At 36.7% G+C, this 13,667-nt stretch overlaps 1 protein-coding gene across 1 annotated transcript in view; it reads left to right on the top strand.

Moving 5' to 3' along the window:
* Positions 1-13,667, top strand: part of LOC149780354 (uncharacterized) — a 114,562-nt gene that overhangs the window by 29,561 nt on the left and 71,334 nt on the right. Inside the window, exon 4 of the mRNA XM_089937248.1 lies at positions 12,143-12,198. Within this exon, the coding sequence (XP_089793374.1) occupies positions 12,143-12,198 (56 nt within the window). The remainder of the gene's footprint in view (positions 1-12,142; positions 12,199-13,667) is intronic.

Below are 13,667 nucleotides of genomic sequence, written 5' to 3'. Positions count from 1 at the left end.
AACCTTGGAAAATGCTGCTCGTGCCGCTGACAGTTATGCTTTGGCCCATAAAGTTTCTTCTGTAAATACGACTTCTACTCGACAGTTTTTGGCAGAAACGTATTTCAGCCTAATACAAGCCCTTCTAAAACTAAAAATGGCACAACTTCTAAAAATCAAACTTCGGAGAGGCTTGATTCAAGATCCTTGTCTCTTCCTACGTGTACTTATTGCAGGAGAAAAGGACACGTTATTTCTAATTGCTACAAATTGAAAAAAAGCATCAGAATCAAGAAATTAAATAAGCACCAAAGGAATTATTCAACAATCGATAAAGAATGTTTGGCTTTGATATTGGCATTACAACATTTTGAGGTTCACCTTAGTTCAGCTCCTTCCTCGAGTGTTGTATTTAGTGACCACAATCCCATTACTTTCATCGGCATGATGAAAAATAAAAATCAAAGACTTCTATGATGGAGTTTGTTGTTACAGGAACATAATCTTGACATCAGGTACATCAAGGGAAAAGATAATTTTATGACAGATGCACTTTCCCGTGTATAGAAATGTATTATTTCATATACACTTTTTGTAATTCATAAGAGTATTAGTTATGTTTTTCTTAGAACGCATGTATTAATCTATGAGAAAATGAATGCATTATCATATAAATATTTTTTTTATGGAGGAAGGTGTAAAGTAGATCTTATTTAATGATGTTTATTTTTAATTTAATTAATTTGTTGGTTTCAATTTTTTTACTTATAATGTAAATATTTTTACTAGAGATCATACTTTACCATGAAATTGTTTGACATTGACTGTTAGTTTATAAACAACAGGTGTTGATCTAAATTCTGACCTGGATTCAAAATTAGTAAACAAAGTTCTATTTCATTTTAAAATGATTGGTTGTTGTCAAGGTCAGGATGGGACTATGTGGGTTAAGAAGTAAACACTTTTTAAAATTTTTATTCTGGGAATAGAATCATTGGTCTAATCAAGGCATATCATGTGTACGTGATATAAACATGATCATGTGAACCCTCACCCCGCGAATTCGCATGTTGGGGGAATTTCGAAACTGCGTCTTATGATACATTATAATTTTTGTTTTGAGAGATATTTCTCAGTTTTTGGGCTTTTTACAATAATGTCAAGTTAGTTTGTTGTACCAGATTTTAAGTTATAATTTTCTTCAGAACAGTTGGTTTCAAAAGGATTAGTTCTTTATTCTCTGGAAATATTTTGAGGAGTGCTCACACACATTTGGAAAGACATTGCTTACAAATTTAAGTTCGATTTCCAACACCGGAGTGTCATTTTTGTATTTATACAAGGAACTGTAGATAAGCACAGTGCTGACTACAGCATACTGTTTATTCGACCCTAAACACGTAACAAGTCAAATACCTTTTGTGTGATGGCTGTTGCGTCAATAAACCATAATCAACTTTCCATCGCCTGATTTCAATCAATGAATTTCTTAATTGACCCAATAACAAGTCGTACGCGCCGGCAGGAAGTTCAATATTATACCACTTCAATATTATCGTTGATGAGTGGATTGATTACTAATTTTACCAACCGTAGCCGGTATTGTCGCTATTAATGATAATATAAATATAGTGCTCGAGTTAGTGATAGTTCTAGTAGAGATCGAATCGATTTAGCCTCCTCCAATCACAGTTTTTTCATCCATCGAGACTAAAATCTTTGATACTATCAACGACTCGCATTTAGTCTTGTTTAGCTAATGATGCAACACGTGGTGCCTGAGCCCCAAGCACCTTTGCTGCACTTGTGAAGAATCCACGATAAACATCACCAGTGCCAGTTCCGCAATAGGCAGTGTAACAGGTTGTCTCGAGTTAATAACGCGCACGTGTCTCACATACCCACGCACGAATGTTATTATTATATTAAATGTAAAGTTTATATCCAGTATAAAGCTGTATTGTCAGTGCTTCACAGGGAAGGTCAACGGGGTGCCCGTGTTGGTCCACAAGGGTAAAACGAAAAAATGTCAACCGATTATCATTATATAACATACAATTCCTACGCTTGTCTTTTCAGTTCTGATTTCATAATTACCACTGACAGCGTCACAAGTTACATTTATATGCGTTGTTGAGTTAAGGCTTACTCTTTCAGACGCATCATAATATTCCACATGTAAAAATCGTTTATCATCTGAAATGTTGTCAGGCCAACCTAAAACTGATCTTACTGACGACAGTGCAATGCCAACCACATACGTTTGAAATTATATTTCAGTGAGAGCACTGAGTTTGGGCTCATCGAAATGTATAGAAATGTTAGAGTCTTTGCCAGTCACAAGTGTGATTATTCGTCGAATTTCTTAATTGACCCATTTCAAGTCGTACTCGCCGGCAGGAATTTCAATAGTATTCCAGGCGGCAACAATGTCTGCTGATAATCTAAATAATTTGTTCTCGTAACTTGATTATGGTTTGTTGATGAGATGGTAATCGACCCGTTGTATATTGAAGCATATATTTCGTGTAGCACAGGCAGCATGTCAATCGCTTCAGAACTCAGCACCGGTAAATAAGCTTCTTTCGTCGTATTCATCATTGAAATCATCAGCAAGTTCTTACATCAGCTCGCGACATGTATTTATGTGTACTGTGTCATTGGCGACCAGTCGATGACAAATCGATATGGCCTCCTCGATTATTTCGGAGCATTGTTGCCCACAATAACCGATCCCAAATAGGTTTCCAATCAATCAGCGAGGTATTTAGGGTCACACATTCCACTAAGGAGTTCACCTTGTTTAGATTTTTGTTCTGGTGTATGTTCAACAGGTCTTTTGTTTTGTTGTCGCTGTCACCGTTTGCCCATTCATCATATTTTTATGTGAGCACAATTTGGGCTTAAGGTGGCCTAATCAATTTTTCACATTTGTTTTTGTTCTCTTTCTCGTTGTAGTTCAATTTTGTCTTTTAGAATGTGGTGATACGCGTTAAGGTTGTGCATGTGCGGATGTTTCTGATATTTACATTGTTCCTGTGCATCTTCCTGTTGTTCATGATATTCAGGTGTTAAAGTGACTGGTCTAAATATTTGCGAGCGAGCTCTCTTCTACCACGTGATGTATTGGCCATTCTGATAGTAATTGAATCATTGCTTGGGGTATGCATCTCCTTTCCGTAAATGTTCTTTTTGCTTCAATTTCTTCACAGTCTGCCTATTCGTTTCTGCAAAATGAGTCCACATATCACTGGAACACTGACAAGATTGTGTTTGGTTGCATTCAAATAGTTAATAGTAGATTTTTCATCTCTGGCGGAAAACGAAATGAACGGTTGTATTGAATTGTCACTCTTGTTACTCAACGCTTTTTTAAAATGTTTTCAAACATCACAACACGGCTGGTCACCAGTCAATGGCGCAATAACGTACAACCAATTCCAGTTCAGCCATTGTAATATCATGTTCAACAACAACGGCGGCATTTCTGCTGATCCTACGAGGCCAATGATTAGAGGACATACTCAGTTATGAACTAGAAACCTTTCTGTTCATTAGCCACGTGTCGACAGTTTAGGTGTGAAGACAATAAAAGAACAATCTCTGAAAGCATTGGAGAATTTCATGTTGAGCAATAATATTGAATAATTCAACGTACAATACAATCATGTTTTCATATTGTGTGCGATTTCACCCAAACACACGTTCTGAAAATCCAACCCGAGTTCAATCACGTAACTTACGAGCAGTGATCTCTTTAAGGAGCAATACAGTTGACATTTATTAGACCTTCCAATTCCATCAGTGGACCAAAAGCGAACGTTTGTCACAAGTAGGGTCCGGTTTAACAAAATCGGCTATGACATAGCGGCTGCATTAACAATGGTAGCAGGAACTCTGTGCAGTATATATCCTGCTGAAATATATTTTTCTGGATACTATTACTATATGCCTTCTAGAAGGCTACATGTACTACTCGATTTTAACAACCAACCAAAGCCTGGTGAAGCACCTGTGAATTGTGTTGATGCTGCGTATTAGCGACATGACACTGCGTTTAAGGCATCAACTGATATCCGTGCACATCAACGCGCTGACGTGGATCATATCCATGACTTAAATGTGATTGCGGCACATGTGATGAAAAATAATCGCAAGTTGGTTAGTCAAAGGAGGTATGAAACGAAGGTAACACTTGGTGCCACTCACTAAAAGTGAATAATATTAATACAAATAATGGATACAAATTCCAGGACATCATTAAAGATATTATACAGTCCAAACTGATATTGTAGAGGAAACGACGCTGTTGAAACTTTAGCGGGCGTGGCGAAGATCATTCAAGGGTTTGCTGGAACATGGTTTGTGAAACACGCGTTGTGGCAAATTTACCTACCAGTGCCCAAAACATTCCATGCAGTTTGTTTAATATCCAAATACCAAATGAGGTTCGTCCGGCCGATTTGTTGTTTCTTCCACACCATCGTGTCCTTGAGCGACAAGGCCAATTGGACACATACAAGTACGCTTTTAGCAGTGTCGATGTTGCTGACAAATACAAATAGCAGAGCCTTCAACAGCGAACACATTTTCAGAGTGTCGCTGATACACTCGAACGAATTTTAAAACATTCACATGGCCAGGACTGTTAAAAGTCGATCCTGATAAAGAATTTCCCGATGTGTTTGTGCGTTGCCTACCAAAGATTGATTGCGATTTCGTGTTGGCTATATCTATATTTGTCTTATCCAAACCGTTGTGGAACGATTTAATCGCATTTTTGCATACCAGTTATTCGGTCATCATTACGCGTAGGAATTGTTGATGTGGTTTCAGAGTGCTAGCTTCTCAGGTACCTGATATTACTAATGGATAGCTCGTCTTCAGTTATTAACAGCAACACTACACAGTGAAGTCACATGTACGATTAGATTAAACCCGTTAAATCATATTCGAAAAAGACCGTTTAATTGCTCAAAAAAGGGTTTCACGGACGAAAACGTTGCACCTACTCGGAGACGGGTTTGTTCGGTATCTGTATACATCAGGAGTGCTAGAAGGTGGGCAACGTTGTTCAACTGACCCATTAAGTTTCGTCAATTTGCTTACGATTTCGGGACTGATTGATACTTCTTGACAACCAGCCAGTTACCGTTTGGGATCCTCTCCAGGGTACCAACACAAGGGGATTCAAAAACTCATTACCGAAAATTTGTACGAGAGGAATTGCAAGTAGTTCCTGCGAATAGAGACCTGTCACCAAGTTTTGTGTTACCATCTTATCAACTAGTGATATGTCATAATTGTCAAGTTAAAGGGTGGTGATTCCATCAGTGAGTATCCATGAGAAGGTATCGAGCGGGAACAAATAAAATGTACTGCATTGGTAACCACCAATGGGATGTTTTTCACACCATATGATATTTGCCGTCCATTTGAGACCATTCTTCATAATTACGCGTGATAATCATTATATGCTCTCTTTCCGACTATAATGAAGTATATTTTAGGTCTCAATGGCACATACTCTTCTGCTGGTTTGGCGGAGTATTTATATTTGAACGTACTAACAACCATTATAATGACGTTAGTAAAAAAACTGAGGTTCTTTCAGATTCAAGCTGGTATCAAATTCATTGACCAAACATAGCTATGCCATATCCGTGCCATGTTGTGCAATGCATCAGTTATTGCTTGGCTAGAACTTATGTATTCTTTGCTGATTACGTTGAGTCAGTGGTGGGGGCGTATTTCTGAAAACATGTAATTAGCCAGTTTATAGGTGTTGATGTTATAATGTACAAAACTGACGAGTCTTTCTGATGGTATGGACTAGTTCCATGCAATGGATAAGCCATAATGTCATAAGATAGGCAATTATTGGGTATTTTAAGTAGACATGATTAAATATTTTTACTTAAGAGTCATTTGTTGATTGGGTTTTGTATTATACGACGTGTGGTATTTATATTCGACAGGTATAGTCTTTCTGGTGAATCATAACAGTTTGAAAAAAAATCAGATAAGTGTTATATTATTAGATGGTTGTGATGAGTGGCCATCAGTTAATTAGAATACATTATTTGTAATGTTGTCGCTTTTGGGAAACATTCATTTGTCGACGAGGGTTGACTTTTAGTCCATGGAAGTAAGGAAGCATGGTATTGTCAAAGATAGACTCACGTAGAAGCAGATGTTTGTTTCGCTCGCTTGATAGATAAGAAGCCTTACATGTATGAATACTTAACGTTGACAATGGCCACAATTTTCGAGTTGAAGCACAGATGTTTTAAAAGCAAATACTTGTCTCTGTCTTCACTAGAACAAAAATCTGCATTATTAAAAATCACTACGAATCTTTAGAATAACTGAAAGATATATATATATATATATATATATATATATATATATATATATATATATATATATATATATATATATATATATATGTATGTATGTATGTATATATATATATATGATTATCAGTATATGCTTCTGTGATTAAGTCCTTCATCGTGATATATTTTAAAATATTTGTAACAGCTAGTATATGCTGGAAACGAATATAAATTACCTGTCCCATGTACTCACAATGGTGCAATGTCCTGCGTCATCGCATATGTGTTTCATCAGGTAATTATTTCAGCCTGTAATGAAAGGGTTAAATCTATTAATATTAGCTAATGATATTCTATATAAACAAAGTGTTTTTAAATATGTGCATTTGTAGTTGAATCATTAACTTTTGTAGCACAGTGTGGAATATAAAACATGCTTATCACGTAATAACATAATTATCATGATAATTTAATGTATGTGATCTCTATAAAGTCCTCGAATGCACTTAAATTTATATCAGTTGTAGAGCATTGGACTAATAATCGAATGGATTTGATACCTAACAAGGGTCATCCAGGACAGCTACTTTGGTACGTCCTTGCAAAAGGTAATACATTCTCATTTCCTGACCATGACAGAGTCAATAATTTGTTAAAAGTGTTTCTTAGACCTACTATGTTTCTATTGGTACAATGTCGATCGTGACTTGTAATCCGGTTTACAATAGATTACACATCTTTGTAGGCTGGGTCAACATAACCATGCACAACTTCCCTACCTCCTACAGCAGAACAACTTGATAACTGCCTGCGTTCATTGCTCGACAAACATGCTCCAGCCACCAAGTGCAAAGTATCAGTTCAAAGATGTTCTCCATGGCATAGCAGTGTTAGGGACCAGTTTCGCACTGCTAAAAGAGGCCGCCGTAAAGCTGAGAGACTTTGGCTTTCCCCAAGACTCACTATTCATAAGCAAATCTATGAAGCCGCTAAGCAGAACGTCACAAACATAGTCCATGCAGTGAAATCAGTCCACTACAGTACAAATATCACGGAAAGTTTCAGCTCCAAAGAGCTCTACGAGATTACTAACAATCTAATGTCAAGGAACAAATGTACACCACTTCCAGCTACCTTCACTCTCGTCGACCTTCCGGACCTGTTTGTGATTTCTTCCGTGACAAACTACAACCCATTAGAGATAAGGCTGTCAACATAATTTAATTTGACTCGTCTTCACACATAGATGAGATACAGATTTTCAGAGGCAACCATTAGCATCATTTGAACCTGTCTTTATGGATTTAGTACGTACAATCGAGATGAAGAGTGCACCAAAGTCATATGAACTTGATCCAATTCCAACATCACTGCTGCTTAAGTGCTTAAATCCAGTATTGCCTTCACTAATTGATGTTATTAATACTTCTCTCCCATCCCGGGAATTCACATCATATTTCAAAACTGCTATTGTAAAGCCTCTGCTGAAAAAACCAACACTCGACCATAACGATTTCAAGAACTACCGCCCAGTTTCTAATCTCTCATTCATATAAAATATCTTAGAAAAATCGGAATTCGAACGGTCCTTTTAGCCACGTACAATCTGCATATCGTCCGTGCCACAGTGTTGAAACTACTCTTCTAAAAGTAGTTAATTACATTCTCACTGCTTTGGATAGCGGAAATATAACTCCTCACCCTCCTTGATTGGTCTGCAGCATTTGAGACAATAGACACAATAAACCATGATATATTACCGCACCGTCTCCAGCATGTATTTGGCATTCATGATACAGCCTTACTGTGGTTCAAATTGTGTCTGCAAATGGAATACACTCCAGCTCAGTTAATATATGTTGTGGTGTTCCTCAGGGGTCTGTTATTAGACCTGTTCTCTTCATTCTATACAAGCAGCCGCTCTCAAGATCATCATCCATTGTCTCAACAATTGTACGCTGACGATATCCAGATATACAAATCTAGCCACCCAACAAAAGTTGATGCTACCATCCAAGGGGTAAAGAGGTGCATTTCTGTTGTGAAATTATGGATGACATGTAACAAGCTGCAGATGAATGATGATAAAACTGAGGCCAATCTGATCACAACACAAATACTTTCTTATTCACATCCTTTACCTCAAACAATAAATATCAGCAACATCAACATTAAATTCACACAGTCAGTACGAAATCTAATTATCACTCTGACAGTTCTCTCACTTTGCATCAACATGTTATGAACATATGCAAGGCTGCATATCTTTAGCTGAGACGCATCAGCTCCATTCGAAAATATATTTTAGTTGTTGCCACTAAAACGCTTGAATCTTCATTAGTAATTTCAAGACTGGATTATATTAACTCAGTTATGTCTGGTTAATCTCAATATCTACTTTAGAAACTTCTAAATGTTCAAACCACAGCTGCTAGGATCACACTTAGAGTACCACTGTCATAGCACACCTCCCTGCTGATCTGTACCCTACATTGGCTATCCATTAGATCCAGAATCAAACACAAAATTTGTTCTTTGTGCTACGTTTGACTGATGGACTCCAGTCCAACATACCTATCCGACCTCACCCATGTGTACATACCATCAAGATACTTACGCTCCTCTTCTGACAATCGTATACTCATTTTTCCCACTACGCAAAAGAAGTCATATGGACAACGTTATTTTGCATACCAGGGCCCAGCAACCTGGAATAAATTGCCCACTGAACTAAGACACAAAGACACAGTGATCCCATTCAAGAATGCTCTTAAAACTCACTAATTTCGACTGCAAGAACAAAGTTAAAGACCTAATAATGTTCCCTGTCTTAAATATTTTCATCATGTTGTTTATGTTTTTTAATTTCATGATGTTCGGTTTTTGTAACCATATATATATATGTTTTTTTTATGTTATAGGTTTTGTCTAATGTTGTAAAGCGCTTAGAGCTTCTAAAGTTTAGGCGCTATACAAAGTCCTCATTATTTTATCATTATTATTATTATTATTATTATTATCATTATTATTAACACTAATTGCATGAATTTACCATGGAGATTCTACAAATTATCTGGCGGTGACTATGTATCCACGAGGAAATTAAATACAGCGAATGACTGTTATTTAATGCTATGCGCAAACAAATTCTAAAATATCATAACTGTAGACAAACTTATTAGGGCACCACGCCTACACCACTTGCTCGTGTTGATACTAAAGTGAACTGTACATGCGTACCATATCTAATAGTGTTAGGATAAGATAAAGAAAGCGTGATTGCTGAAACCATGCTTAACGCTTCGCCGATATAGTAAATATTGTATCATCTATCATATATATGATCTCAACAGGAAGAGCAAAAATCTCTAGACCACTTTATGCCTGGACACATACGTGTGGTACTGTACGAAACAATGTGATTTTTCTGGCAAACACCACATGTATATGACTGATTCACAAATGCACTGATCCTAATTTGCAGATCTGTGTACCACGAACATCTTATGTACCTTATATACCGCGGTATTTTTTAACTTGCTGCGATGCTTTCCGCGGTATACCTCTATTACACTAGGGAGGCAGAACAAGATTTTGGCAAACACTTTTCTTCAAATATAGGTATGTCAAATTGTCGGAAAAAATAGTTTTTATCTAAGGCAAGATGAAACAATAGTATAGATATGATATAACTTGACAAGTATCAATTTTCTTGAGATAAAACAAGGTGAAATATTTCGATTCGAAAAGAAAATCATAACCCCATTTCCTAAAATTAAATTATCAGTACCTTAATAATGATGAACGTGATATGTTTTAATTAATTGCTGTATAATGTAAACACTAAGGTGGGATGGTTAGGCTTGCACTATAGATGATACCGAGAATGAAATTGTGCTGATATTGTCAAGCTGATACTGAAGCGTCTACTTTACTAGGTACAATATTATTAAAGTAGGTAGGGAAACCGTGATTGGGGTACGAATACCTTGTCAAGACATTTTTTTAGAGAAGTCCAGTAAACATTGACAAACATAAAAATCGAGAAAATATTTAGTGGAATTTGGAAATTGCGTAAATTCAGATATAAAACAACTGCTGTCCTGTCAATCGCAGGGTGACTAAGAGCCTTACAAACGAATGCAAGTATTTAATACAATCACACATGCTAGTAACTAAATCATACCATGTATATGCTTTTTGTGTCTTCTTTAATCGGCGAGTTTAGTTGACACTCTTGAGTTGCTCCATATACAAAATATCTGCGTGTTATTTTAGTGTATTTATTCTTCAAACAGCATTAGGCACACATATTAATTAACGTTTTTCTTATTTGTCGACGAAATTCACGGGAGCTGAAAGTGGGGTGGGAGATGGAGTAATCAATAGCACCAGCTACAAGTCCTTGCCGATATAAGGAAATTAAGACGTCTAGATCACTGCTCGAACCTTAGAGACTGGGCCAAAAATGCTTAAGAATAGCTCTTGAAGAGTCCTTATTAGAGATTCGATTAAAAACAGTAAACATATTTATTTCATTGAACAATGCTGATGTATTAACATATGTTTAATAAGCTGTACTACGTGGCTTGAGGTTCATATCGCTATTTCATCACTGGCATATCTGACGTCGATTTTATTCGTTTTACTATTTTAAGAGAAATAGTTTTCATCCCACAGAATGCATAATTAACACGTGAATATAATATTCACAAGAGGTGAGCGAGTTTGTCAGTGAAACCATCAAAACATCAGTGATGTCAAGATACATATAACGACCAAAGTAAATCATGACGAAAACTGATTGTATTCACTTTTACAAAGCGATAGACGTACACTTATGAAATTTTATAAATAACGGGAGTAATGGTGCATCTACCATCGGAGAAGAGATTTTACACAGCTGAAAGCGGTGTCTAAGTTAATTGTCGCTGAAAATGGAGATTTAGAATATTTGGGATACTTTCTTGTTCTTCACTTTTTCAGTCATTCTTACTGCCATCATGCTGCCAAGCTCTGCCTCTGTGTGGTATATGTCTTTTCATTTAAACTGAAAAATACCGAACTGCAGCAGAACACACGATTTAATATTTTGTGTTTATGATAAACGAAGATGATTTTGTATGCCAAAATGAACGAACATGATTGAATGATGCAATAGTTATATGGGTTTGAAAATATAATACATAGTTTAGCTGACCTACTTTAACCTATGTTTAAGAACACAAGAACACAAGGGAACAGAAGATATAATAACTAAATTTAATATGTGTGTACCACCTAGTCAAATATATTTACATTAATCTCGTCTAATCTCTCGCAAGCTATTGGAACCCTGTATCATTAGTATAGTGCTACACTGTAATAATCACATGGGAATGTACACGTGCCTTTATAAAGATGTTCGCTCCAATAGATAGTGCAAATTCAAGTTTAAAGTTAACTTCTAGCACAAATCCTATGGGAAATTATTCATATAACAATATAACGACGCAGGTTCTTGTAGTTTACTCTCTGTACGTTCAAGATTAAGATTTCACACAAATTCAGTTTATTTTGTCTCCATTACTTCACTGGTTTACACGTATTTGTCCTGTGCGGCATCGATAAGAGATCGATAACGTAGAATACAAAAAGGAATGTTAGACATTGGCAACATTAGAAAAGGAGTAGTATGAACAGAGTCCTAAAATTAATGATTCGTAAGTTGAAAGTCATCACGTGTCTGTGTGCGGTTTTTAATTTGTCGAGATTTTAAGTAAAACTCCATTTTTAATTCATTGTCTTTGCTGTATTTCTGAAGTTGGAATTGCTTTATCTTTTAGCAGGAGATCAACGACCTGTCATTGAGGAGACACATGCACAGATAACACAGGGATTGGTAAGTACCCGACATCAAATTTATGCACCATATGCAAATTATAACCCTTTATATTAACCGCGCGCTTTCGGTACGATGCATGTCTTGGTACACGGTGTTCGATATTTAGTATGTATTGATATTATACATTTAATCAAACATTTTATTCGTAATTTTTCTTCATGTTTCCTACATTAAAATATATTTTACTGCATTTCCAGTTGCTGCGGATCGAGGAACACATTTGACTGTACCAATATATACATAGTGTGTGATTTTGCGAATCATATGGAAAACAATTCCTTTCTTGGTTAATGTTTGTTATTAACCATGATGTATGACAATAAGTTGTTGTTGTTGTTGTAGGGTTTAACGCCATTTTTCAGCACACAATAGGCTATTCATGGCGGCCAGTATTAATGGTAGAGGAAGAACCCGGGAAAACCCCGGAAAGAACCACCGACCCACGAGAAGCTACTGGTAAGCTTTCTCACATACCACCATTGGCTGAATCCGAGACTCGAACCCACACAGACAGAGGTGAGATGGCAGTGATCCATAACAAAGAGCGCTTTAGACCAATCGGCCACTCGGGGTCCAATGACGATAAGTTGAGAATCTGCTGAAATTTTAACTACGGTACTGAACCAATACATTTTACATATGACTATCGTATGAGCGTATGATATCGTCCAGTTTCTACGTCATTGTAAGAGGGGCCCCGAGTGGCCGAGTGGTCTAATGTGCTCTCCGTCATGGATCACTGCCATCTCACCTCTGTCTGCGTGGGTTCCAGTCTCGGGCTCGGCCAATGTGGATATGTCAGAAAGCTTACCGGTAGCTTCTCGTGTGTCATGTATAGCCAATCTTGTGCTGTAAAATGGTGTAAAACCCTATAACAACAACGTCATTGTAACTGCATACTGTGACTCTCATGTTGTTCTGAACAGAGTTTTTCGCGATAAAGTATTAACAACGCACTACTAGAAATTGAATTGTAATACCTGCAAATATGATATAATAATTCTGTGCCTCCCTAAGCATCAATCAAATGATGGTGTGCTAACTTTATGAGTGCCTAATTGTCAATCAGAATAAATGTTGGCGGGCTAGAAGTGTCTGTTTTATAGAGGCTGAAATGAAATAGTTGTGGTATTATATGTTGGATAAGTAATCCAAAAATAAGTGATATGTATTTGAGGATAGAATGTTTTTGAACCCGGTAATGAACGGGTTTCCCGTAAATAATACAACATATAGTATACGACGCTTCTTTTAGTCCTGATTTATTTTTTGTTAGTAGCCGAGAAACACGAATGTTAGTCATATTATGAATTTGTGTTACAGTTAAGCGAAGTGACGTTTAGCTTGCAATACGAGTGCCAGTTTTCAAATAGGTTACATAAAATGAGAAGAGGTGCCCATCTGTTTATTATTATAGCATTATTTATACTACACACCCGTAGGACTTCTAGTTCAATGCGAGCTCC

This window comes from Sinohyriopsis cumingii, chromosome 16 (assembly GCF_028554795.1).
Source record: "Sinohyriopsis cumingii isolate HCF-2022 chromosome 16, ASM2855479v2, whole genome shotgun sequence".
NCBI classification, from domain to species: domain Eukaryota; kingdom Metazoa; phylum Mollusca; class Bivalvia; order Unionida; family Unionidae; genus Sinohyriopsis; species Sinohyriopsis cumingii.
This window is presented reverse-complemented; position numbering and strand designations above follow the sequence as displayed.